Raw genomic sequence first — 23,691 nt, forward strand, 5'->3', positions numbered from 1 at the left:
CACATTTTCCACTGCAAATATGCAACTAACATACTATATGCAAATGTGGTAGTATTTTCTAAATGCTGCATCACCCCAAGTGAAGCTGTGAATGAGCAATACAGTAGAACCTCATTGACACATTTCCGAAAAAAAAAATATATATATGGAATATAAATGTATGATCCGAATCCAGTAAAAATTTTGGCTGACAAGCCTCTATTGAGGTGCAAGGGCAGAAACAGATTTCTCAAAATATATAGAGGAACTCTCCAATTTTTTAGCTTTTGGCATCTCGCCTGCAGTCACAAGGCAGCCAGCTAGTTCCGGTCCTGGCAGGAAACAACGCCTGTTTTCACTTACTGAAATCTCGAGACAACCAAAATATTGCAAAACTAGATGCAGAGACAATCAGCTTAAACACAAAAACTTTACCACCGTGGCAGCACTGTGGCAGCAAATGAAATTTTGCCTCCCAAGAGTGTTGGTTGTTTCTGCGTTGCTGCTTGGAAATATCGAGCTAGGTTTGCCGAAAAGTGGAAACGATTCTATCGAGCATAAGCATTTGAGACATGGTGACGTATGTTTGCAAGACCATGCACGGCCATGAAGAAAACTGCCACTACGCTAACGGCTCAAAGAACCCCCGACAGCGAAAGTTTTTTTGTGACAATGCCACGAGTAAGAGGGCACGAGGCGCACGCCAAACACTGGAATGCGGCAAGGGTGCATGACACCACGATGGTGCGCATACACGCCACCTTCACGTGCGGGATTGGTGGGGGAAAATCCCTTGGCGCGCAACTTGAGCTGTGGTGGCAAACTCCCAGAAGATGAGGTGTCACTGTGCTATGGAGCTTCGAGCTGCAAAGGTCAGAGAAGACAGCGTTGCTACAGCGACAGAGGCAGTAGGCCCCAGTTCTGAAGGCTGTCAGCGTAAAGGCCTGGGGAGTGGTCATCAACCTTAGAAGACCTGAGTGAGGCTGCACGGACTTGCCGCACTCTATCACAGCTGTTCCCGGTAGGTTTACAGCTTTTCCACTTCGTGCCATGGTTGTCGGCAGTAGGCTTGTGCGAATAGTGATATTGATCTAATTCAAATAGTATATATGACATATAAAGAAAAATGGGCATGTTCATCATGACCTAACTAACCTGCACAATAATTTTTAATTGAAATAAGGCCTCTATGCAAATTTCATTTTTTTTTTTTCATTCAAAAGAAGTCCAAACAACTTTGAGTAGTAGCAGGATCTGACTTTCGGTAGGATTTGAGTGATAACCTGTAAAATACTTAACATTTTAAAATTTATTATACTTAGAGCATATAAGCCGTCATAAGCTTTTAAGCTTAAGAAAATGATGAATCTATTTGAGGGTAATATGTTCATTTAAAGAAGCCCTGGAATAATTTTTCAAGTAGCCAAGAAATTGATTCACTAAGAAGCTTATTGCCTCCCAAACTCACTGCTGCAGAAATTTTCAGAATCTGTCCAGCAGGAGCGGAGTTGCAAGGATTTGTTGCACGCTGCAATTGCATTCTCTCTCCTCGTCTTAACGAAAGCACTGGAAGCTGAGCAGGGAGGGATGGCACAGGGAAAGAAAATATGGAGCGGGAGGGCACCGCTTTAGTGCTTTAGCTTGGGTGAGGGCAAGTACTAGTGAGGCTTGAGGGGTCATGCTAGATGGCTGTGGCTCGGCTAGAATGGCTGTGGCTCACATCACAGTCATCGGAGCGCCCCGTCAACATGGAACGGCCCCATTGACGAGTTGAGCCTAACTGGGCTAGGCCGAAGACTACCGGGACACCAACAATGACGACAAGCGGCTCGTTAGGCGCAAACAATGAACGGCAACCTTAGGAGCTAGCAGACGACGTAGACAATGAACTTGACAAAAGATTGACACAACAAAAGGCACAGAGTCGATGTACAAGCTGTAAAATAGCTTGATTACCAAGACGCAATATTGGCCAGATACGGGCTAGAGCTAGAGGCGACCTTAATGTGGCTTGCTGTTAGTTTTGGTTCTTTTGGATTGCTGAGCTCTGTGTGCTTTTTTGTTCTACATGAATTTGAGTGTTCGTTCCTTTGTCCGCTTTGTTTGATAAAGTCTGTTTGGCTTGCAACTCCCGTTTCCGTCTCTCTCTTAATACATTTCAGTTGCAAGCACTCACAAGATAATCGAGGCAGAAGTTTTTCATGACACTAATTTACACGTTCGCATCTGGTAATAATGAAATCCAATTGTAAATACTCTAACGCATGGTATAATTAATGCTAGTGTCCTTAATACGGAATGATTTTGCATCAGTTTGAAACGCCCACATAAATGCCACAAGAAACTAGCGCCTAAGAGTGGGGTAGCACCTGAGACTATGTGCATTGAAGCTTCGGTGATGCTGAACGTGCTATTTTTAAATAGGGGGACTTGTGGGCGGTGAAGAATGAAATGATGTGGGTGCTTCGATAGTGTCCTCCTCAGAACAGAGAAAAGCATATCTGGCATAAGCAGCCAAAGCCACCTTCAGAGCAGCTAACAACAAAGTAAGAGGGAAGAAAAACAACAGTCCTCGCCGGGTGCCAGTAGGAGTATTGTGCACACCCAGCAAATGCTCTCTGACACTGACAATACTTGCTTGGCCTCTTCAATGTCACGAGGAGGCCCCTGTCTACGTCAAACCACAGAAAATGGCGATTGAACTTGAACACTCCGATGAGCACACACCCTTACTTTAAAACCAAATTAAAATATACTCAAACCTTGATATAATGACATGGATATAGTTAAATATCAGTTATAACAAAGCAAATGAAAAATAGTCTTATAATGTATAGTGTTAGGCACATACCTTTATAACAAAGTTCCACATATAACAAACTTATTTTCATGTAAGATGCAACTTTGTTATAATGAGGATTGAGTGTATCTTATAGGCAACGCCTGTCCCTAATAATTGGCCAGAAGTGGCCCCACATGTAGGAGTACAGTCAAACTCCACTACAACAAACGCCGCTTCAATAAAATTTCCGCTATAATGAAAAATTCACGATTCCCTGTCAGCAGTCCATAGGAGTCAGTGCATAAATATTGTCACCACAACGAAAACTTTTTCTTCGATCGTCCTGCTTCAACAAATTTTTACAATTCAATTACAGGCTCAGATACTTACTTCTATGCAGCAAACCCAATCTCTGACATTTCGATGAATTTTCAGAGCCTGAAAATGTGTCAACGAAGTCTAAAACACGCATTGGCACCACCAGAAACCGCCACTATACCGATGCTGTTCAGCAGGCATGGACGCCACCAATGCTCGATTGCGATGGCAATGAGGCTGCCCTGCTTTTGCCACTGGTTCTTTTGAGCCGCAGACGATCCGAAGCTGAAGCTCAGTCGCTCAGTTCGTGGTTTCCTTCACGCAGCTGCTGGGTATATGCTGGGTGCAACCACGGAACGATGCCTTTTCCGATTTCGATGCTTATCATTATGTTCGCGCTTGGCCAGTGTGGTAACTAATCAAAGTGGCTGTTCATCTGCATTATCAACAAAATCAGCTAGCCGCAAGCGATGGATGATAAGAATGGCATAGAATAATGCAAAAGTCACCGCTCCACGATATTCTGCCTCCATCTCGGCGTTGTCGGATACTTTTGACGGGGGACAGCTGTTGGTGTTAACGTGTTAATGCAACTGTTTGGTTCGTTCACGAAGGCGGTTTTAGGAGTTGTTTCAGTGTGCTTTTCACAATGACCTCAGTATGCATGGGTGAGAATAACGTCGCCATGCTGCTGGGAAAGAATAGGAAGCAGTAGACATTTTTTTAATTTTGAGAATAAATGTTCCTTTAAACGTTCCTTTGTTTTGCTAGCTCAGCTCAACTATAATTTTTCGATTTTACTACAACAAAACTTTTGCTTCAATGAAATTTTTTCCGCACCCCATCAGTTTCATCGTAGCGGGGTTCGATGGCATCAAACAAGAAAAGCATTTCGAGTTTCCAAATTTGGTGTTAGAGGTTTTTTAACAAGCTCAACTCTGTGTAGTGCATATGGCGATCCCAGTACAAAACGACACGTGAAATCTTCCGACAGCCATAAGTGTCCTCAAAAGTGACAGCTGCTCATGGCTATCACGTACTATGTCGCACACGCACGCTGATCAGTTTGTGTTCCGTCTTGTGACATGCGGTGGTATGTTTGCCGCCACTTGTAATCGCGATATCTGGCCGGCAAAACGGGCTTTAAAAGATAATGCCAGGTGTAATGGCAACAGAAGATGAAGTCTCAAAGTGCATTGCAATCTGTCAAGTTCTCACAAAGATGGTGGCAAGCGTGCATTGTCTCTTTTTGGCATCTGGCAGCCAGAAACCTCGCAGAATAAATTTGTCCAGGCAGATTCTGGTGACCCATTGGCAGGCAGAATTGTCGAGTCAGAGAAAAATGAATGCCGACTGAAAATACACTGTAATGAACAGAGAAACTCAAAGCGAATGCGTGCCGGAAGAAAAGTGTGGAGGAAATCACGTCTTATCGGCCATATGGAGGAGCGATAGCCTCCATTCTTTTTGCCGCATTGTTGTGGCCATGGGGTCTGAACAAAAAGTGTATAGAATGAGTGTGCATCTATGTACTGTGCCACAGATGAAGAATTTGCAATGCTCAGCGAAAAGCGAAATCACACCAAGTGCTAAAGAAAGGACCTAAAGTTTCATTCAAATAATTTATTAACAAAAACTTATTTATTATTTTTAATTATTAATTTTAGGGTAATAGTTTATATGAAAGATGTGTAGGACGCGACAATTTACGGCATGCCTTTTTTTATAATTAAGAAAGTCTCAGCTCTGCCGCAAAGGCGAAGCAATGAACATGATAGCAACAAATTGGAAGGTCACACGCAGAATGGCAAGCTGATCGAAACATGCCCCGCCTTTCTCATGCACAAATAACGCACGGAACAAAGTCACGGGTACAAATGAACGCAAATGAGCGTCTTAGTTGTTACTTCGCTGTGTCTGAAGGCGTGATCTTTTCGCAAACAGAGACTGCAACGATTGCAGTGACCTTTCTACGCCCAGTAACTACAACAGAACCGTTTCAAAGAAACCCAAAGGCTAGCCGAAATGTACGGTTGTCCCCACTGCAAGATAAGCGCCCAGGATCGAGTGTCCACCCCCTTACTCTGTACGCGGGGCAAAGTGCGCGTGGGAGATGAGCGCACGCCCCCGCGTCGTGACTATGTGACGACACGTGCTCATTGCGCCATCTTACTGGTAATGCTGAAAACACGATAGTTCCCCCCCCCCTTTGCCCGAGATGCCCGGCACCAGCAATAAGTGGTATATATAAATAGCTTGCCGTTTGAACATTCAGCATTCGAAGACGTGCTCCTCCGTAGCTCCTCGTACTCACGATTCAGTGGTCCCAAGTTCGATTCCGCGCACCGAGTTTTTTTCTGGACTTTTTTCTTTCTCGCATTTTCACATATATAGATACGTATACATATACGGTGAGTGACACCGGCGCCGGCAGCAAAATCCAGCCGAGAGTGTTCCTATAATTGCTATCCTCCCCCCCCCCAAAAAAACACGTAATTTGGCAAGATAATCATCCAAATTGAAGGCCTCATTTGAGGTGATGCCAAGAATGAGCCTACCGGGCATGCAAGAAATTTGTCACCTGTGCTATGTCAGACTGGCAGCTCATGTGGCCAGTAATGGAAGTGACATTTTTAATTTTCTCTTTTGGCACAGTTTGGAGCAGTTAGAGCAGTCATTCCATCACATAGTGACAAACATTAAAAAAAAAAAGATGCATCGCAGGAGAACATGGTCAGGAAAAACCGGAAGTCGTCTCAAATACCCAATTGGACAGCTTATTCTTTGCTTTTGGCATGAAGTGATAATCTGTTTCTTTCGTAAACTTGAAAGATGTGCAAAGAACTTTTTCACTTGTCTGAAAGAAGTAATGTTACAGTGGCTGCTGCCTAGTTTTAGGCTGCACAGTGAAAGAAAAGATCAAAACCTAGGCATATTGCGGTACAGTGCGAAAGAAACAGATTAGAACTACACACGTAATCCCCAAAATAAGAGGCCCATTTAAGCATTCAGGATGACGTCCCATTTTTTCTGATCATTAGGCTTGTGCGAATGTTCAAATGCTTCGAATTTTTGAATGAATATTACTGTATTCAAATTTGCTTCGATTCGAATTTAAATTAGTGAAAATTTCGAAGTATTCAAAACCAATAAATAGATGGGTCATAATTCACATGTAACCCCCTGTAAAGGCAGTTTCATTGCAGTAAATGGCGTGCCAAGCCTTGAAAGCACCTGTTCAATGCATATTAACTTGCATTTAACCTTTTGTAAAAGTGTTTTAAACAAAAAATATTGTGCAGATTAGTTGGCTCATGACAAATATGCCAATTTTTCTGTATAATATATGGCATATACTATTCGAATTTGATTCAAAATTATTTGACCAAAATCACTATTCACTTCGAACTTCAAATTCACTTTATTTGCATAGGCCTACTAATCATACTCTGTTCTAATGCACATTTTTCCAAAAAATTGTCACGTAAACTTAGAGTTTGACATGTCACAGATGAGCGATTTCCTGCATGCCCGATGCCCTCAGTTTTTGTATCATTTCAATCCAGCCTTAAATTTCCATATTTATTGTAAATTCAGAGCATTTTTTACAATCTTCAAAAAATGAGCATGCCAGAAACGTTATGTCCTACAACTCTTCTGTATAAACAATGGCCCTAACGCTCCTAATAAAAAACTTTATTAGTGAGTTTTAGTTAGTTACTAATTTAAATGAAACTTTAGGTGCAGTGGAGTTTTTCCATCTCAGTGTATAGCTAATTTGCAAAAACAATAGGGGCCTGACTGTAATATCATTATAAAAAATCTCTTATGCCTAAAAAACTACCCTGTATATCATTACATAATTTTTGAATTAACAACAAGTGATTCCTTAATTAATTCAAGTGCAAAAGTGGTTAGCTTTTAGCATCAAGCTCGATTTCACTAGCAGTACATGAGCTTGACTACCTTGCTAATGCATACTATGCAGTGGCCAAAGACATTTCGGAATAAAGTAAATATGAAAGATATTGTAGACCCAAGTTCAAATAATCAGAGACATTAAAAACCTCTTTCCACAATTCAGAATACCTTCTTCATTGCAAATGCCACATCTACGACCACCGCCACCTGTGGTGCCTCCTCGTCGAGTCGGTGGTTGAGCAGCAGAATTGTTACTGTACCATACAGAGTTTGCCCGTGCATTGTTTTGTCCGGGTCCTGCAAGCAGTCAGGGACAGACCAAAACACATTTATGAGTACATAGAAGGGACTATGATTATGACCCAAGATTTGCTCAATGGCATTGTTTTAATAAAAGGAGAAAATCTATTAGCAGAGACATCAGTAAACTCGTAGCTTCTTGGCCCACAAGTACACTGTAGAAGAGAAAATAAGCTAATGAAGAAGCAATGTAAATGCAGTTCGTATTCTTCAACATCGGGTGGGCTCCAGGCAGAACTGGATTATTTTTGAAGGTGTATACAGAGACTAGCATAAATGTCTCAGCTATCTAGAAAGTTGCCCTTTCCTGACAATCATAACTTATAGCAAAATTAGTCAGTGGTACAAGAGAATTCTAAACTGTATCTCAGCTCTGTGGACAAAAATCTACAAAGGCAGCCCCTGAATAGTCAAGGAATAGGGCTCGAACCCACAACCAACACAACATATGAAGGTTGATGCTACAGTCTCAATGATGACCAAGGACAAGTTTTTGTTTTTTTTAATTTTTGATCCACCTTAATTTTCTTAACGATACTTGGAAATACACAAGAACAAGTAAACAAGAGGAACACTTACTTCAAACTAAACCTTATTTAGAGAATGCAGCCACTCTTCATCGTACATTAAAAGGTAAAAAGCAACAAAGAAATGCATGCGTGCACAAGAACACACAAACAAAAGAAGAACAGCTAATCAGCTCAGGGATAATAACCTTTAAAAAAAAAATATGCGCTACCTTATGTGCATGTGGGTGGGGGGGGGGTCTCTAAACTATGGTGAAGCAACTGTGGTGAAAAAACTTCAGGTCATGATAAGCATGTGCATGGCTACTGCTGCTGATCTAATCCCAGCACCAAAGACTTATCAAGATAAGTCACTTCATTGTACAGTAGGTTAATATACAGCTAGCTAATGCACAAGAAAGCATTTTTTTGAATAAAGAAAGCTTCAATTATTTCTGTTGTAATCAGTTTTCAGTACCGAAAAAGAATGGTGCTTTTGTTGAGTTCGAGTTTAAACCCGCACTGTTAACAGTGATGCAAAGGTTTTAATAGCGGGCTTCGTTTAGGAAGTTGCGGTGCTGCTTTAGCCCAATATTAAGGCAGTGGCCAGTCTGGCATGTGTAGCAATTACTAAAAACAAATGTAATACTGTGATTAGTGTTACGCGTGCTCTGCCTCGGCAATCTCTTGTTACTGAGATACTTGTGAAGAGTGGGCATATAGAAATGAGCTTGTCCTTGGCATTAAAAATGTCAACACTGTATTAAGAGGCTGCCTTCATCAGTCGACGACAAAGACCGCGAATACTATACGCAAAGATGTTACCGAGAACTTTTGATTTGGAGCACTTGTCAGAGCTGCAATAATTTAATTTTGTAACACTTAGTAGCAGCAAGAAGTTCCATCTTGGAGAACTTTGAAGCGGGTACTTTTGCATTTAGGAGCACTGTGCAGGAACTATAATTTCACATCCTGAAGTAATTAGGAGAAGAAAGTTGCATTTACGTTCAAGTACCTTCATAACTATTATAGGGCTCTTATGAAAAGCTAGAAATATTTCGATTCATAAAAAATCTCATGGAAAAAATCATTTAAGAAGTCTTCAATATTCACTCAATAATGCAAAAAATAAGGGCATCATGTACTTGAGTACTCTCAAATAACCTCTTCAGCATTTTTTTTTCTAAACTCACAATTCACAAAATGCTGGATACTGAAAATTATACTTTAGAAAATAGCACTCTAAATACATCGACCTTGTTATCAGCAGAAGTGACAGGCAAACGTCATGAAAAACAACAGTTCCTCAAAGCTATACAATCATGCTGTTGCCAAGACAACTCAAAGATGAAAGCCAGGTTCTTTTTCCCCTTATTGTACTGTGTTGCTCAGCGCAACATGACATTACTTTGTTGTGCTCAGACAGTCAATCTCTTCCAACACTCCCTTCTCTCTCTCTCTGTAATATATCAAGGGTATTCTCACAGCCCTTCCAATGTCTCATTCGTGCATGCGATGAGTTGCCTGGAAGATGATCTGCTTCAAGCCAAGCATCCACGAAAGTGACCGAAAGTGCATTTAACAGGGTACGATATGATATAACAAACTTCATTTTCCTTTTACAGTGAACCTGTATATGACCAGGGCATTCTCTAGTGCTCTCTAGGGAACAGTGCAAAAAAAATGCATATTCAACGTTAACAACCCAGCTGTTTACAACCTGGTCTTACGGACCAAACCGACCTTCACCACATCATATCTGTGCTGCACGCTAAACAGTTTTGCTAGTCGTCTAGTGTACAAAATGGAATGGTTCCCCATTCTTTCACTGCGGAGCTGTTTAAGCTATTGGAAACTTGTGCACTGTCGAGGAAAACTCCTCACATGGGTATGAGACAAAGAATTTGGCGAGCCCAACACAGCTTGCCTCGATCTGAAACGACCAGGCTTCAGGCCTCTTAATAAAGTTTTGTGGATGAATAAATCTACCGAGTACAGCAGGCGCGAGCGTTAAATGAAAACTCTGCTTGCCGAAGTGGAGCACGTCAAACATGTGCAAGAGAAAGAAAGAGAGACAAAGAAAGCAAAAAAGGACAAAAAGGGAAAATAAAAAATTAAAGAGAACAAAGACATAAAAAGATGGAGAGATACAAGAAAAAAACAGGAATAGATAGAAAAAAACAAGACACGAAACTGAAATAGAAGAAACAGAGAGCAAGACTGAAAGAAAGAGATAAACAAGGAGATAAAAAGAAATATGAAGCAATAAATAAACAAGAAGAAAAATAAAGAGAAAGAAATTAAGGAAGGACACAAAAGAGATGGTAATATATGGGACTTTATGAAGACATCAGTATTAGCCTGATATCAGATGAGAAAGACTGTTCAAAGACACCATCACCAGTGTGCATAGTGACAGGGACGTTGACATGATTGACATCGCCATCAAGCTTCCTATATTACCATTTCAGGGTGTCCCAGGCCGAGCATTCCATATAACATCGCTTGATGGCTTGACGAGTTATACTTGCCAGTTTCTCAACAATTACATTATTTCACAAATTGTGAAAGACCCTTATAGGCATGGAACAATAAACTTCATTATGCAACTTTGACTCAATATATCTTCAATTTTTTTTTGTCAAGCAATACTTTAGAAGCAAAATATTTATTATCTAACTTGGTAGAAATCTTTTTAGACAGAAAAAAAAATCTAGAACAAAATAAATAAAGGGTTAAATGACACTAGCTATGTGTTTAAAAATATGTCACCAACCTGGAGGAGAAGAACTTCGCTGCCCAGTGCCCAGGTACCTTTTGAGAGCTTCGCCTAATTTTCTAATCTATGAGAAAGCAAAAAAAAAGGCAAAAATATAACAAGGAGTTATTAGAACGAAGACTAAAGGGTATGAACTGAAATTGACCCCACTAAACTATCTTAGCCGCACAGTCTGTAACTCATATTTATACAATTAGAAGATTTACATATTACCATTTTATCAAATACATAGTCGCCTGCCTAGGGCTTTCATACTGAAAATTCCAAATAACGTGGCCAGTAATATGGCAAGAATTCTGAAACCATTCCTAACAAATACTCTCTGGAGATTTTCAGGGCAACACGATACATTGTTTTTATTTATTCATTTATTTAAAAAACTAGATCACATCACAATAAAATAAAAACACTACAATTAGAAGATCAGATCAACCTAAGGAAAGGAGAAAACCAAGAATACTTTTTTTAGCTTGCCGTTCTACATGTTGGGTGGGGGGGGGGGGGGGGGGGTATTCCAGCAGTGAACATACAACTATACTTGGCGACGACTTTCTGTGGCAGCACAGCTAAAGCTATGGGGGTGGAGCTTCTGCACAGGTGTCACTACGCCAAGTAGTCCGTTTTCATGCAATTTCAGTTTCGCAAGCGCATCCAACATGTAGTTTTTGGCACGACCACTATTAAAAAAATTGTATATTCGTTTAGAAAAAATAAATAAAATGTTCATTTTTTAGGGTGAAGAACACGAGGGTTCTTTGAAGTGTTGAGATTTATTTCTTGAAAAAAAACGTACGGCAGAGAAGGTACTGGGCGATTGGAACAACGCAAAGCCAAGAAATCATTTCCTGAATTTCAGTGCATACTTAGTCGGCATCATTGTTTTTTGTGTTTTTTTCTTTTAGAGATGCAAGAACTTTCTGCAGACGCTCAAGTTTTTTTTTTTTAGGAGACGCAAAGGCAACAATGTAGAACAGAAGGCGTGGCACCGATCGATCATGAGCTGGCGTCTGACGTTTGTAAATCCAAGTGGACAAAACACAATTTTTACTCGGCCAAGAACGCTGATTTTTCACAGTCAACAGAGTAATATACACGAGCGCGTGCGTTACCCAGGCAAAGCGTAAGGAATGACTCCCTCCGTAGATGTCGACGAGCGGTGTTGCAGTGCCTGATCTTCAGCGTTATTGTATCAACAATAATAAGCATCCGAAACACCGATAACGTATGCAACCTAACTCAAGAAAAGGGTCACTGGTTTTGCGTACGGTTTCCAATCCCTCTTTTTCATCCAAGCAGCACGGCTGGTGTTGCTCAAGACTGGCAAGCCGCCGGTGTCACTTTTGAAGTGGCTTTAGTCTCACTCTCGCTGATGATATCACTCGCACACAAATTCTCGGCTATTACATATGCATAAAAGAAAATATTTCGCGATGCACTACTGTCTTTCTTTCTTCCTGCTCGATGAATACAGATCACCTAATGAACACGCACTCATGCTCGCTCACAGGCTTCAATGTGAACTTGCTGCAACCGAGCGACATCATCGCAGTTTACCGGGGCAGAAAAAAGGTGAAATGGTACCAGAAAACCAGAAACAGCAAAGAACGAGAAACCTACATGGGTGATTTTTCTAACAATAATGCAAATAATCTTGAACACAATATTGACATCTTTTTGGTTTATATTTCCCATAATGCTACGCAGTATACAGAAATTGGCGTTCATGGACTACATGCAGAAGCGTAGTAAAAAAGGGCGTGCGAGGGCTTCGTAGCTTTGGCTGTGCTGCCACAGGAAGTTGTCGCCGAGTACAGGGCTGTGCAGTTATAACAAAACAGCTTAACAAATAACTCTAGTGTGCCCCATCCATTGCATGACAGAATCAAGACCGTTCCTTTTTAAAGCTCCATGGAGATTTAGCGTAGTAAAGTCAATGACACTAAATAGCTGAATGAAATAGCTTAGCACATGCTGTTTGAACAAAAGAATCCGAGTGCATGTGAATGCTGTTACTGCACAATATTTGTAACTGCATGTCATAGCATGGAGTCATCATGTTGTTGTATGCTTTTGAGAGATTATTGACTTTTAGAGAGCTCCATTTTCTCTAGGAAAGTAGACTGTACAACCAGTGAACAAACAAAAATTGTGTGCACTGAAAGCCTGCTTTAGAGTGGTTACATTTTGTGTAACTGCCACACAGCAACCCTTTACACTGTGGGGTTACAGCGCTGCTGCTTACAGAGGCTCTTGTGTGAGACATATACATTGAGAAAGAAAGAAATCTCTGAGGAAAAAAAACTTTTATCATTCATTTGTGTAGCAGAGAAAAGATTTAAAAGGCTCGGATTATTAACACATAAATGACGTGTCATGTAAGAATGTGGAGAGTACTCAGCTAGGTAGAAAAAAAAGCACAAACTGTCGCAGTAGTCAAGCAGCTATAAGAAACCTTACAATACCTGTCGTTCTGAATCATAGAAGACATCCCGGTAGAGATTCACTTGATGCCTCAACACATCTGACAAAAGAAAATTTAAAAGTCAATAAATAAAAGAAAGGTAAATAAAGAAAGGTCTATTGAACATGCAGTATCTAGACAGTGGGTTTTTGAATTGTATTTCAGCATAATTCAAAGCACTTATAATATTGTCACGGGGTCGTGACGTGGCCGAAGACAGGAGGCTTCATGTTGGAATTTAACTGTTTATTTGGGCAAACCTGCGACCGGTAAACGGAAAATTCGATTACAGTAGCAGTCTTGCACAGATAGCAGTGAACAGAGCGTCGACAGTCGATCAACTACTGACAAGCGGCGAAGCGCGTCGGCATTTATACTCTTGCCGTCGAATGTTCTAGCGTTATCGCTGGCGGTGGCGTAGGTTCCAGAATAATCTGTACAGTTCGCAGAGTAGGCACGATCTTATCGAAATGATCTACTACAGTCCGGAAGCTTCTCAAAAACTGCAGGCGCGGTTTGCGCTGAATATTGTGTAGTGTTTCGGGACGATAACAAAACTTGGGAAATGGAACGTGGCATTGCCCCCCTCTGAAAAAGGCATTGTCCCGATGCTTTAACTAAAAATACAACAATAATGCAAGAAAGTACAATGAATAAATTACAATACAATAATATTAAAAAAAAACGCCGTTTCAGTTTGTCAACGGGCATGAAACGGCTTGAGGCGCGCGACATGGACGACTTCAGGTCGCGATCGGCTTCGCTGAGAGTTCGTGATGCCGTCGGCGACAACCTCGTAATCAAGTGGGCCGAGACGTCGAACCACCCTGTATGGTCCGAAGTACCGTCGCAGAAGCTTTTCACTTAGTCCACGTCGGCGTATCGGCGTCCACACCCAAACACGTTCACCGGGCTGGTATTCAACGAAGTGTCATCGAAGATTGTAACGGCAACTGTCGGTCGTCTGTTGATTCTTGATACGGAGACGCGCGAGTTGTCGGACTTCTTCAGCGCATTGAAGGTACTCACTCACATCGAGGTTTTCTTGGTCGATGACGTTGGGTAACATGGCATCGAGCGTCGTTGCCGGGCTCCTTTCGTAGACCAATTTGTATGAAGATATCTGCGTCGTCTCCTGCACCGCCGTGTTGTATGCGAAAGTCCGAAAGTCACGTACGGAAGAATGGCGTCCCACGTCTTGTGTTCGACATCGACGTACATTGCCAGCATGTCGGCAATCGTCTTGTTTAGCCGCTCGGTGAGGCCGTTGGTCTGTGGGTGGTACGCTGTCGTCCGGCGGTGGTTTGTCTGGCTGTATGCCAAGATCGCTTCAGTTAAGTCGGCAGTAAATGCCGTTCCTCTGTCGGTGATAAGGACCTCTGGGGCGCCGTGATGTAGGACGATATTTTCGACAAAGAACTTAGCTATCTCGGATGCACTACCTTTGGGAAGGGCTTTTGTCTCGGCGTAGCGGGTGAGGTAGTCGGTAGCTACCACGATCCACTTGTTTCCGAAAGCCGACGTCAGGAACGGCCCCAGTAGGTCCATACCAATCTGCTGAAAAGGTCGGCAAGGTGGTTCAATTGGCTGCAGAAGTCCCGCTGGCCTTGTCGGCGGTGCCTTGCGTCGCTGACAGTCCCCGCATGTCCTCACATAACGAGTGACGTCGGTGGTAAGACGTGGCCAGTAGTATTTTTCTTGTATCCTCGCGAGCGTGCGAGAAACACCGAGGTGCCCTGCCGTCGAATCGTCGTGCAGGGCCTGCAGGAGTTCTGGTCGCAAAGCTGAAGGCACCACATGGAGGTACTTAGCTCGAAGCGGTGAAAAGTTTTTCTTTTGTAGAAGACCGTTTCGCAGGAAGAACGACGCAAGTGCGCGCTTGAATACTTTCGGGACTTCGGTGGTCCTGCCTTCGAGGTATTCTATTAGGGCCTTAAGTTCCGGGTCGGCCCGCTGTCGTTCAGCGAAGTCGTCGGTAGTTATTGTTCCCAAGAAGTAGTCGTCAGCCGGGTCGTCGGGTGGTGGTTGGTCAACAGGCGCACGAGAGAGACAGTCGGCATCGGAGTGTTTCTTGACGGACTTGTAAATGACAGTAATGTCATAATCTTGAAGTCTCAGGCTCCATCGTGCGAGGCGACCTGAAGGGTCCTTCAAGGTGGCTAGCCAACACAAGGCGTGGTGATCGCTCACAACTTTGAAGGGCCTGCCGTAAAGGTAGGGGCGAAATTTCGACGTAGCCCAGATGATGGCGAGGCACTCCTTTTCTGTTGTGGAATAATTGGCTTCTGCTTTGGATAGCGATCGGCTGGCGTAACTAATAACCCTTTCAAGTCCGTCAGCCCTCTGCACAAGAACGGCGCCAAGACCTATGCTGCTTGCGTCAGTGTGTATTTCTGTCTCAGCGAATTCGTCGAAATGGGCAAGTAACGGAGGCGTCTGGAGGCGATGTTTAAGCTCCTGGAAGGCGTGTTCCTGCGGCGTTTCCACTTGAACTCCACGTCGGCCTTGGTAAGGTTAGTGAGAAAATCAGCAATGCGGGCGAAGTAAGTTTTTCACGAACCGCCTATAATAGGCGCACAGGCCAAGAAATCGGCGCACCGCCTTCTTGTCAGTGGCGGCGGGAAGTCGGCGATGGCGGCTGTTTTCCGTGGATCGGGACGAACTCCAGACTTGCTAATAAAGTGCCCCAGAAACAAGAGCTCCTCGTACGCAAATCTGCACTTTTCTGGCTTCAGTGTGAGTCCGGACGTCTTGATGACTTGAAGTACAACTTCAAGGCGCCGAAGATGCTCGTCGAAACTCGAGGAAGACAGGACGACGTCGTCCAAGTACACAAGGCAAGTCTGCCACTTCAATCCTGCCAGTACTGTATCCATAACGCGTTGAAAAGTTGCAAGCGCTGAGCAAAGACCGAAGGGCATCACATTAAACTCGAAGAGGCCGTCCGGTGTAACAAACGCCGTCTTCTCTCTGTCTCTTTCGTCGACTTCGATTTACCAATAGTCAGTCTTGATTTCCATTTACGAAAAGTACTTGGAGTTATGGAGCTGATCAAGTGCGTCGTCTATTCGTGGGAGAGGATACACGTCCTTTCTTGTGATTTTGTTCAGGCGGCGATAATCGACGCAGAAACGTAGGGTCCTATCCTTTTTCTTCACTAACACCACGGGGGATGCCCATGGACTCTTGGACAGCTGGATAATGTCATCCCGCAGCATTTCATCAACTTGTCTCTTCATGGCCTCACGTTCTCGCGTCGAAACCCTGTACGGACTCTGACAGAGTGGTCTGGCATTTTCTTTGGTCATGATGCGATGTTTCGTGATTGGGGTCTGCCGAATTTTTGATGCCGACGAAAAGCAATCTTCGTATTGCAGTAGCAGGGCCTTGAGCTGTTCTTGCTTATGGTTCGGAAGTCTGGGATTGACATCGAAAGCTATGGGAGGGGCTTGGTTCCTCTGAGCAGGTTCCGCAGAATCTGCGAGGGCGAAAGCACTGGTGGCTTCGACAATTTCTTCGATGTATGCAACCGTTGTTCCTTTGTTCACATGTTTGTACTCATTGGTGAAATTCGTGAGCATAACCATTGCTTTGCCTCCCCGCAGCTCTGCAATTTCTCTTGCGACGCAAATATTTCGGGTGACCAACAGATGCTGACTGCCTTCAACGACGCCTTCCAAGTCAGGTGATTTAGGAGCGCCGACTGAAATAATGACGCTTGAGCGAGGCGGAATGGTGACTTGTTCTTCCAGCACATTCAAGGCATGATTTCCTGACGGCGTGCGCGGTGGTAGTGCTTCTTCTGTGGATAACGTTATTGACTTTTTCTTTAGGTTGATGACAGCACCATGGAGGCATAAGAAGTCCATGCCAAGGATGACATCTCTCGAGCAGCATTATAGGACTACGAAGTCTGTAGGATAAATACGGCCGTTAATGGTGACTCTCGCTGTGCAGATTCCTGCAGGCGTTACGAGATGACCTCCGGCTGTGTGAATTTCAGGGCCTTCCCAAGCTGTCCTAACTTTCTTTAACTTCGCGGCGAACGACCCACTGATGACGGAGTAGTCGGCTCCAGTATCGACGAGAGCGGTCACACTGTGGCCGTCGATAAGAACGTCGAGGTCACTAGTTCGCCGTCTCGCATTACAGTTAGGGCGTGGTGTCGGGTCACAGCTGCGTCGGCTTGTTCCGCTGCTTCCATGTTGCGTCGTCAGGTCACCTTCGGTAAGTGAGGTTTCGCCGTCAGGGCTTTGCCTAATTGGCGTTGTGTTCGGAAAGCTCCGTCGCGTCGTCCTCAGAGAATCTTCGGTAGTTCGTCGCACAGAAACCGCACCTCTATCGGTTGCTGCCCTTAGTTTCCCGGATACAGGCCAGGAGACCGGCCCCGCGTTGGGCCAGAGTATTGCCGGTGGTGCGATGACGTGTGGCGGCTGGGCGACGGCGAACGCGAAGGGCTTCGTGGTGTCCACTGAGTTCCTGTCAGGTAGTCGGCGATGTCACGTGGCCGTTCTCCTGGCTGTGGACGCGGTGCATTGACGGCGAAGTCACGCAGTCCCATCTGTCGGTACTGGCAACGGCGGTATGTGTGTCCGGTTTCGCCGCAGTGGTAGCAGAGCGGGCGGTAGTCAGGGGTGCGCCAGACGTCAGTCTTCCTCGGCGCAATGCGCTGGGCCGCTGGCGAACGGTACGACGTCGGTGGGGGTGGTGGCGGCGGTGGCGTCAGTCGAAGGAAGTGCGATGGGGCAGCATTTTGGCGTGGACGGGGAGGAGCGTTGTGGCGCACTGCAGCGGCGTAGCTCATAGCTTCCGGCTCGGGCAGCGGTGCTTGGGGGATTCGAAGCGATTGCCAAACTTCTTCTCGCACAATGTCGGCGATCGAATCCACTTGAGGCTGCGGCCAAGGCAACAGCTTGCGCAGCTCTTCCCACACGATCGCTCGGATCGTTTCACGCAGGTCTTCAAAGTTACTGGCTTGAGCAGCAGCGCATTCTGGAGTCAGGCGACAATTATACTGTCAGGTGCGCATGTCCAGGGTCTTTTCGATAGTGGTCGCTTCGGCTACAAATTCTTGGACGGTGTTGGGTGGATTTTTCATCAGTCCCGCGAAGAGCTCCTGTTTGACCCCTCGCATGAGGAAACGAACTTTTTTCTCCTCAGGCATGTCTGGGTCAGCGTTACGGAATAGGGGGGTCATTTCTTCTGTGAAAATGGCGACATTTTCATTTGGTAGCTGAACCTGGGTCTCTAATAAAACAGCGGCCCTCTCTTTGCGAGCGACGCTCGCGAACGTTTGCAGGAATGTGCCGCAGAAAACATCCCACGTTCGGAGCGTGGACTCCAGATTTTCGAGCCAGGTCCCTTGGTGTCTTCCAAATAGAAGAACACACGACGGAGCTTTTCGTCATGGTCCCAGTGGTTGAGGGCGGCCACACGGTCGTATGTTTCTAGCCAGGACTCTGGGTCTTCGAACGATGACCCATGGAAAATTGGTGGTTCCCTGGGTTGATGCATGACCATCGTGGGCTGGGACGCTGCGGTTGTCATTGTTGCTGCAGTCGCGGTCATGGCCTTGGTCTTCCGCACCTTGTCTTGTAGAAGCCCGTACTCCCATGGTAGCCCTTGCTGTCGGCGACTTGTTCGCTGCTCCTGGTTGGGGTCGGTGTCTTCTCCGCGACGTGGGCTGGGTTCACGGCTTGACGGGGGCGTCCGGTACATGAACGAAGCAGCACCTCCACCAGATGTCACGGGGTCGTGACGTGGCCAAAGACAGGAGACTTTATGTTGGGATTTAACTGTTTATTTGGGCGAACGTGTGCCCGGTAAATGGAAAATTCGATTACAGTAGCAGTCTTGCACAGATAGCAGTGAACGGAGCGTCGGCCGTCGATCAACTACTGACAAGCCGCGAAGAGCGTCAGCATTTATACTCTTGCCGTCAAATGTTCTAGCGTTATCGCTGGCGGTGGCATAGGTTCCAGAATAATCTGTACAGTTCGCAGAGTAGGCGCGGTCTTATCGAAATGATATACTACAGTCCGGAAGCTTCTCGAAAACTGCAGGCACGGTTTGCGCTGAGAATGATGTAGTGTTTCGGGACGACAACAAAACTTGGGAAATGGAACGTGGCAATATACTCGAAAACCCGCTTGTATTCAACCATAAACCAGTTTGGGTGCATGTGAAATTCACTAATTAATCATTTCACAATTACCCAAAAGTCAGTAATCAGTAAATGCCAAAATGCCCTTAGAATTGAAAATGTATTCATAGATATTTTAGAACTGCTCAATCCACACAATAACTTGTTATTTGCGGATTCAATGTATGCAATAATAATGCAACTCTCATATAAAATTTTTTTATTCACAGCCAATGCAAGAGTTGGTCAGCTAAAGTTGATTGCACTGTAATAAGAATACTACAATTCCACAAAAAGTTAACGATATACGTGTGATGAAGCCCAATGCTTCTCTTTAGACCGGGAAGCTTAAGTGAGAACTCCCTACCTTTAGCATTTTTTGCACCTTCACATATCCTGCAACAGAAGAAAAATCATATTAGAACCTGAAAAACTAACTCTACCAAGTCTTAAGATTCAGCACTGTGACATACTGAATAAATACTAGGCAATGAAATTAAATTAAGGGGGTTAACCACCCAAAGCTGCATAGTCATCCATCAAGGACAGAGTAGTATAGAGCTGCAAATTACGTTTGACCAGCTATTGTTTTTTTTTGTGCAAGCCCAAAGCATAGCACCTGAGTTATGTTGCATTTCAACACTTCACGCTAAAGCCTCAAGCCCAACACCAAATCACCATACCCACCGAGTACCCTTTGTGGGTGCATTGTTATTAAACTGATTGTAAATTATAATGTTGGGCGAATATTCAAACACTTCAAATATTCCAACGAATTGTAAAGTATTCAAATCTGCTTAGATTCGAATTTAAATTATTCAAAATTCCAAAGTATTCGCAATGAAGGAATAGGTGTATATCAGTCCACACTGCTACGAAGCCCCACTTCAAATTGAAAGGGGCTCTGCAACACTTTTTCAGAATGGTCAGACAACACTTCCGATCGGTGGTCGAGGCCACCGAGAACACGCAAGCCAAATATTATAGCGCAGCACGTTGCCTGCAATTCACAATAAATTCTCAAAGTTAGTTAAAAATTGCTCACTTCTCTGAGCAAATAACACCGCAAGCTCAAAAATAATTCGACACAGCCGTTGTATCAGCCATTGGCTGATTTGAGCATGGCGCGTTTGGTTGTTACTGGGGCCGTCGCGGGAGGCCGCCACTTGTACAGGTGTACGTGCACGATCCCAGTGAAAAGCAGCATACTTAAAAAAAAATGAGATAGAGAGTGAGAGAGAAAGTGCTGAAGGGTCACGAGGCAGGCGTGGTGTATTTTCTTCTCCCGTGCCATCCCTCTCAGCTTAGCTTTCGGCGCTTTTGCCGGGACAAGAAGAGAATGCAATTGCAGCATGCGATAAATCTTCGGAACTCTGCTCTTGCAGGACGAATTCTAAAAATTTCTGCAGCAGTGAATTCGGGTGGCGATAAGCTTCTTTAGTGAATCCATTCCATAACTACTTGTAATTGAAAAAGTGTTGCAGGGCTTATTTAAATGAACATATTTCCCTCAAATAAATTATTCATTTTTTAAGCTTACAAGCTTATGACGGCTTAAGTGCTCCAATATTATTTTAGAATTTTACGTATCTTACAGGTTATCACTCACATAATACTGAAATCAGGTCCTAGTACTACTCAAAGTTGTTCTACTTCTTTTGAACGAAAAAAAAAAATGACATTTGCATAGAGGCCTTATTTTCAATTTTAAAAAATAGTGTGCAGGTTAGTTAGGTCATGATAAATATGCCCATTTTTTTATATGCCATATAGTAGACTCTCATTAAACATAACCTGAAGGGACTGGTAAAATCTGTTTCATTCAACAGGAGTTTTGTTTACTGAAAGGTAAAGTGGGTTGCAGCATTCAAGTATGAAACCAATCATATCAGAGGAAGTTGTTCCATTTAGACAGTGGTTACATTTAACAGATTTCTGTTTACTGAGAATCCACTGTATATACAATTCGCCTCGAATTCGCTTCGAACCTGAAATTCACCATTCACACAAGCCTAGTAAATTATTTATATCAGCTATCAGTCACACACACCAAACATAAAATTTCACTGCAGAAGCATGCCCAGATTTTACAGAAAAAATTTTTGCAACAAAGTTAAGAATCAGTCACTTAGTAAAGAACTAGCTTGATTTTTGTCTGTTACTGCTCCTATGGCACTGTTAACTTTGGTTTGTGCAGTATACATTCAAACATGGGTTCTTTTATCTTCTTTTTTTATACTACATGCATACGGCTAAGACCACCTCACTTTTTAAGGTCAGCCTCTAATTCTGCTCTCAGGTGGGGCTTTGACATCTCGAGACCCATGGAATCGTAACCTATGAAGGATAAAAAGAATAAAAAGCAGTAATGAAAAAAATTAAAAAAAAACATAAGCCAAACATGGGTTCCATATGGTTCTTATACAAGTACAGAATAAAACAATGACGTCACCGATAGCACATGGCTCAACACTAACCCTAACAGAGGGTGAAATGCATGGTACAAAAAGCAGGAAAATGTTAATGCGAACACAGATAGATAGAGAACCATCAAGATTTTCAAGATTTGAATTCACTATACATTAACAACTCAAATCAATATGACCACATGTCACTTCGTTTTGCTGTGGAAAACTTGACACACCTCAGCTGACCAGAGGTCCAATCCGTTGAAGTGGGTGAATGAAGAAAAAAACTGGGTATAAGCAGTGGCACCATTTCAATACATTTATGGCAAACGAGCACACTCTGTGGAGTGTTTAGTCTTCTGCCCTACTAACTGAGGACGGATCTGGAAGATGGAGCCATTATGTCAGGAGCACATGGCTGGCACAGCAATAATACCCAAATATAAAGAAAACATGAATAAGCCAAATAGTAAATTACGAGTGTCACTTTTGTATCGATAATACTGAAACTACAACTAGAAGTTTTTGCCTTCACACAGGGAAACAAAAAAAAAATGAGATGCGCGAAGACAGAATAGGTGAGGCCTCTAGGTTTATGGTGGATAACAAGCAGATCAGATTGAACATAACCAAGCAGTAAACTGCAAAATAAACATCACGTAAGAAAAAAAAAACTCACAAGGTTTCCTATGCATTCGTTCAAGATGACTTGAAAGCAAGAGCTGTCTACTTCTTTTTCTTCAGACAATTTATCGGTGGAGGCAGTGCAAAGAATGATGCCATTTGGTGACATCATCATGAGATGTCATGACGATCTTGCACATTCTGGTGGTCTATGATGTGACGACGTTATATGATAACGCCTTCACGTGATGATTTTTTAATCACTCTTGCTGACGCTGCCTCTGTGGGACGCCAAGTTACCGACGGTAAATTTTATTTTTTAAGCGAAAACCTTAGCTGCATCATCAAACGTTAAACTTCATCATTGGCATCCAGCATCAGCAGGGTCGAGTGATCCGAAAAGTCATCACCTGATGACAACATATTGTTGTCAACCACTCCCCTACATCTGACAGGAGCTCGACGCCTCCACAGCCTCGTGTCCCCGTTCTCCTTCACCACAGCGTCGCAACACGTCTCCTTTGCCACAGGAAAACTAGCAAGCGCGGCCGATAGAGGTGAAGTCGCCGGAGACGTGCTAATATCAGAAATACCTCCTGTGTTGATGCTCAAGAACAAAGTACGTGTTTTTGTTGACGATGTGCCTGTGATGGCTTTGGTGGATACGGGGGCAACCATTTCGGTCATGAGTGCGTGTTTTAAAGATACCTTGGGGCGGAAGGTTTTATTTAAGAGGAATCAAGCTTCGAAGTTTTGCGGAGTGAGTGGTGAGGCACTGCATCCTGTTGGTGTGTGTCAAGCTGACGTGTTTCTCGGAGGCCGCGTTATCCCAACGGAGTTCGTGATTATTCCGCAGGCGACACATGATGTTATTTTGGGTATGGACTTTTTGAGGGAGTGTGGCGCGACTGTCGACTGTCGCACAGGGACAATAGTCTTGAGTGATCACGTTCCCCCAGCACTCTTGGAAAACCCTGTGGATGGTGAGACGGCATTGTGTGACTGTGGCAACACTATCATACCACCGTTATCAACCGTTCGTGTACCGGTTGGTTGCAGCGACAGCTATTCCGCCAACTTTGATGCCAACATAGAACCAGTGTACACCAACTGCATGAAAAAGAATGTGTTGATCCCACATTGTGTGGTGTCGATCAGACGTGGACGCGCTGGTTTATGTACTGTCAATTGCTCTACAGAACCCGTGATGTTACCAGATGGTCTAAAGTTAGCCGTCGTCAGTGGACAACACGAGGCCTTACTGGTGACCGAGCTTAGAGATGCGTCGGAAGAGCATCGTAGTCACAGTTTTGAAACGGCTCTTCTGCCAATGGTGAATTAGTCGCTGAGCACAAGTGAACGCCGAACATTGGTCAATGTACTTTCGAAGCACGTCTCCGCATTCGACTTTGCGCAGAAAGACAAAGCGCCCCTAATCCCTGCTTCTCGGACATGTCACACTATCAACACT

The 23,691-nt window shown here is 43.9% G+C and overlaps 1 protein-coding gene across 3 annotated transcripts in view; it reads right to left on the bottom strand.

The window, feature by feature from the left end:
• Top3alpha (topoisomerase 3-alpha) overlaps window positions 1-23,691 on the bottom strand; it is a 119,234-nt gene that overhangs the window by 27,222 nt on the left and 68,321 nt on the right. For all 3 annotated transcript variants that reach the window (XM_075878575.1, XM_075878574.1, XM_037436007.2), the window contains exons 14-18: window positions 21,456-21,525; window positions 19,556-19,584; window positions 13,048-13,106; window positions 10,583-10,649; window positions 7,169-7,297 (exon numbers count right to left, since the gene is read on the bottom strand). In XM_075878575.1, coding sequence (XP_075734690.1) covers window positions 7,169-7,297; window positions 10,583-10,649; window positions 13,048-13,106; window positions 19,556-19,584; window positions 21,456-21,525 — 354 coding nt within the window. The remainder of the gene's footprint in view (window positions 1-7,168; window positions 7,298-10,582; window positions 10,650-13,047; window positions 13,107-19,555; window positions 19,585-21,455; window positions 21,526-23,691) is intronic.

Source organism: Rhipicephalus microplus, chromosome X (genome assembly GCF_043290135.1).
Source record: "Rhipicephalus microplus isolate Deutch F79 chromosome X, USDA_Rmic, whole genome shotgun sequence".
NCBI lineage: Eukaryota > Metazoa > Arthropoda > Arachnida > Ixodida > Ixodidae > Rhipicephalus > Rhipicephalus microplus.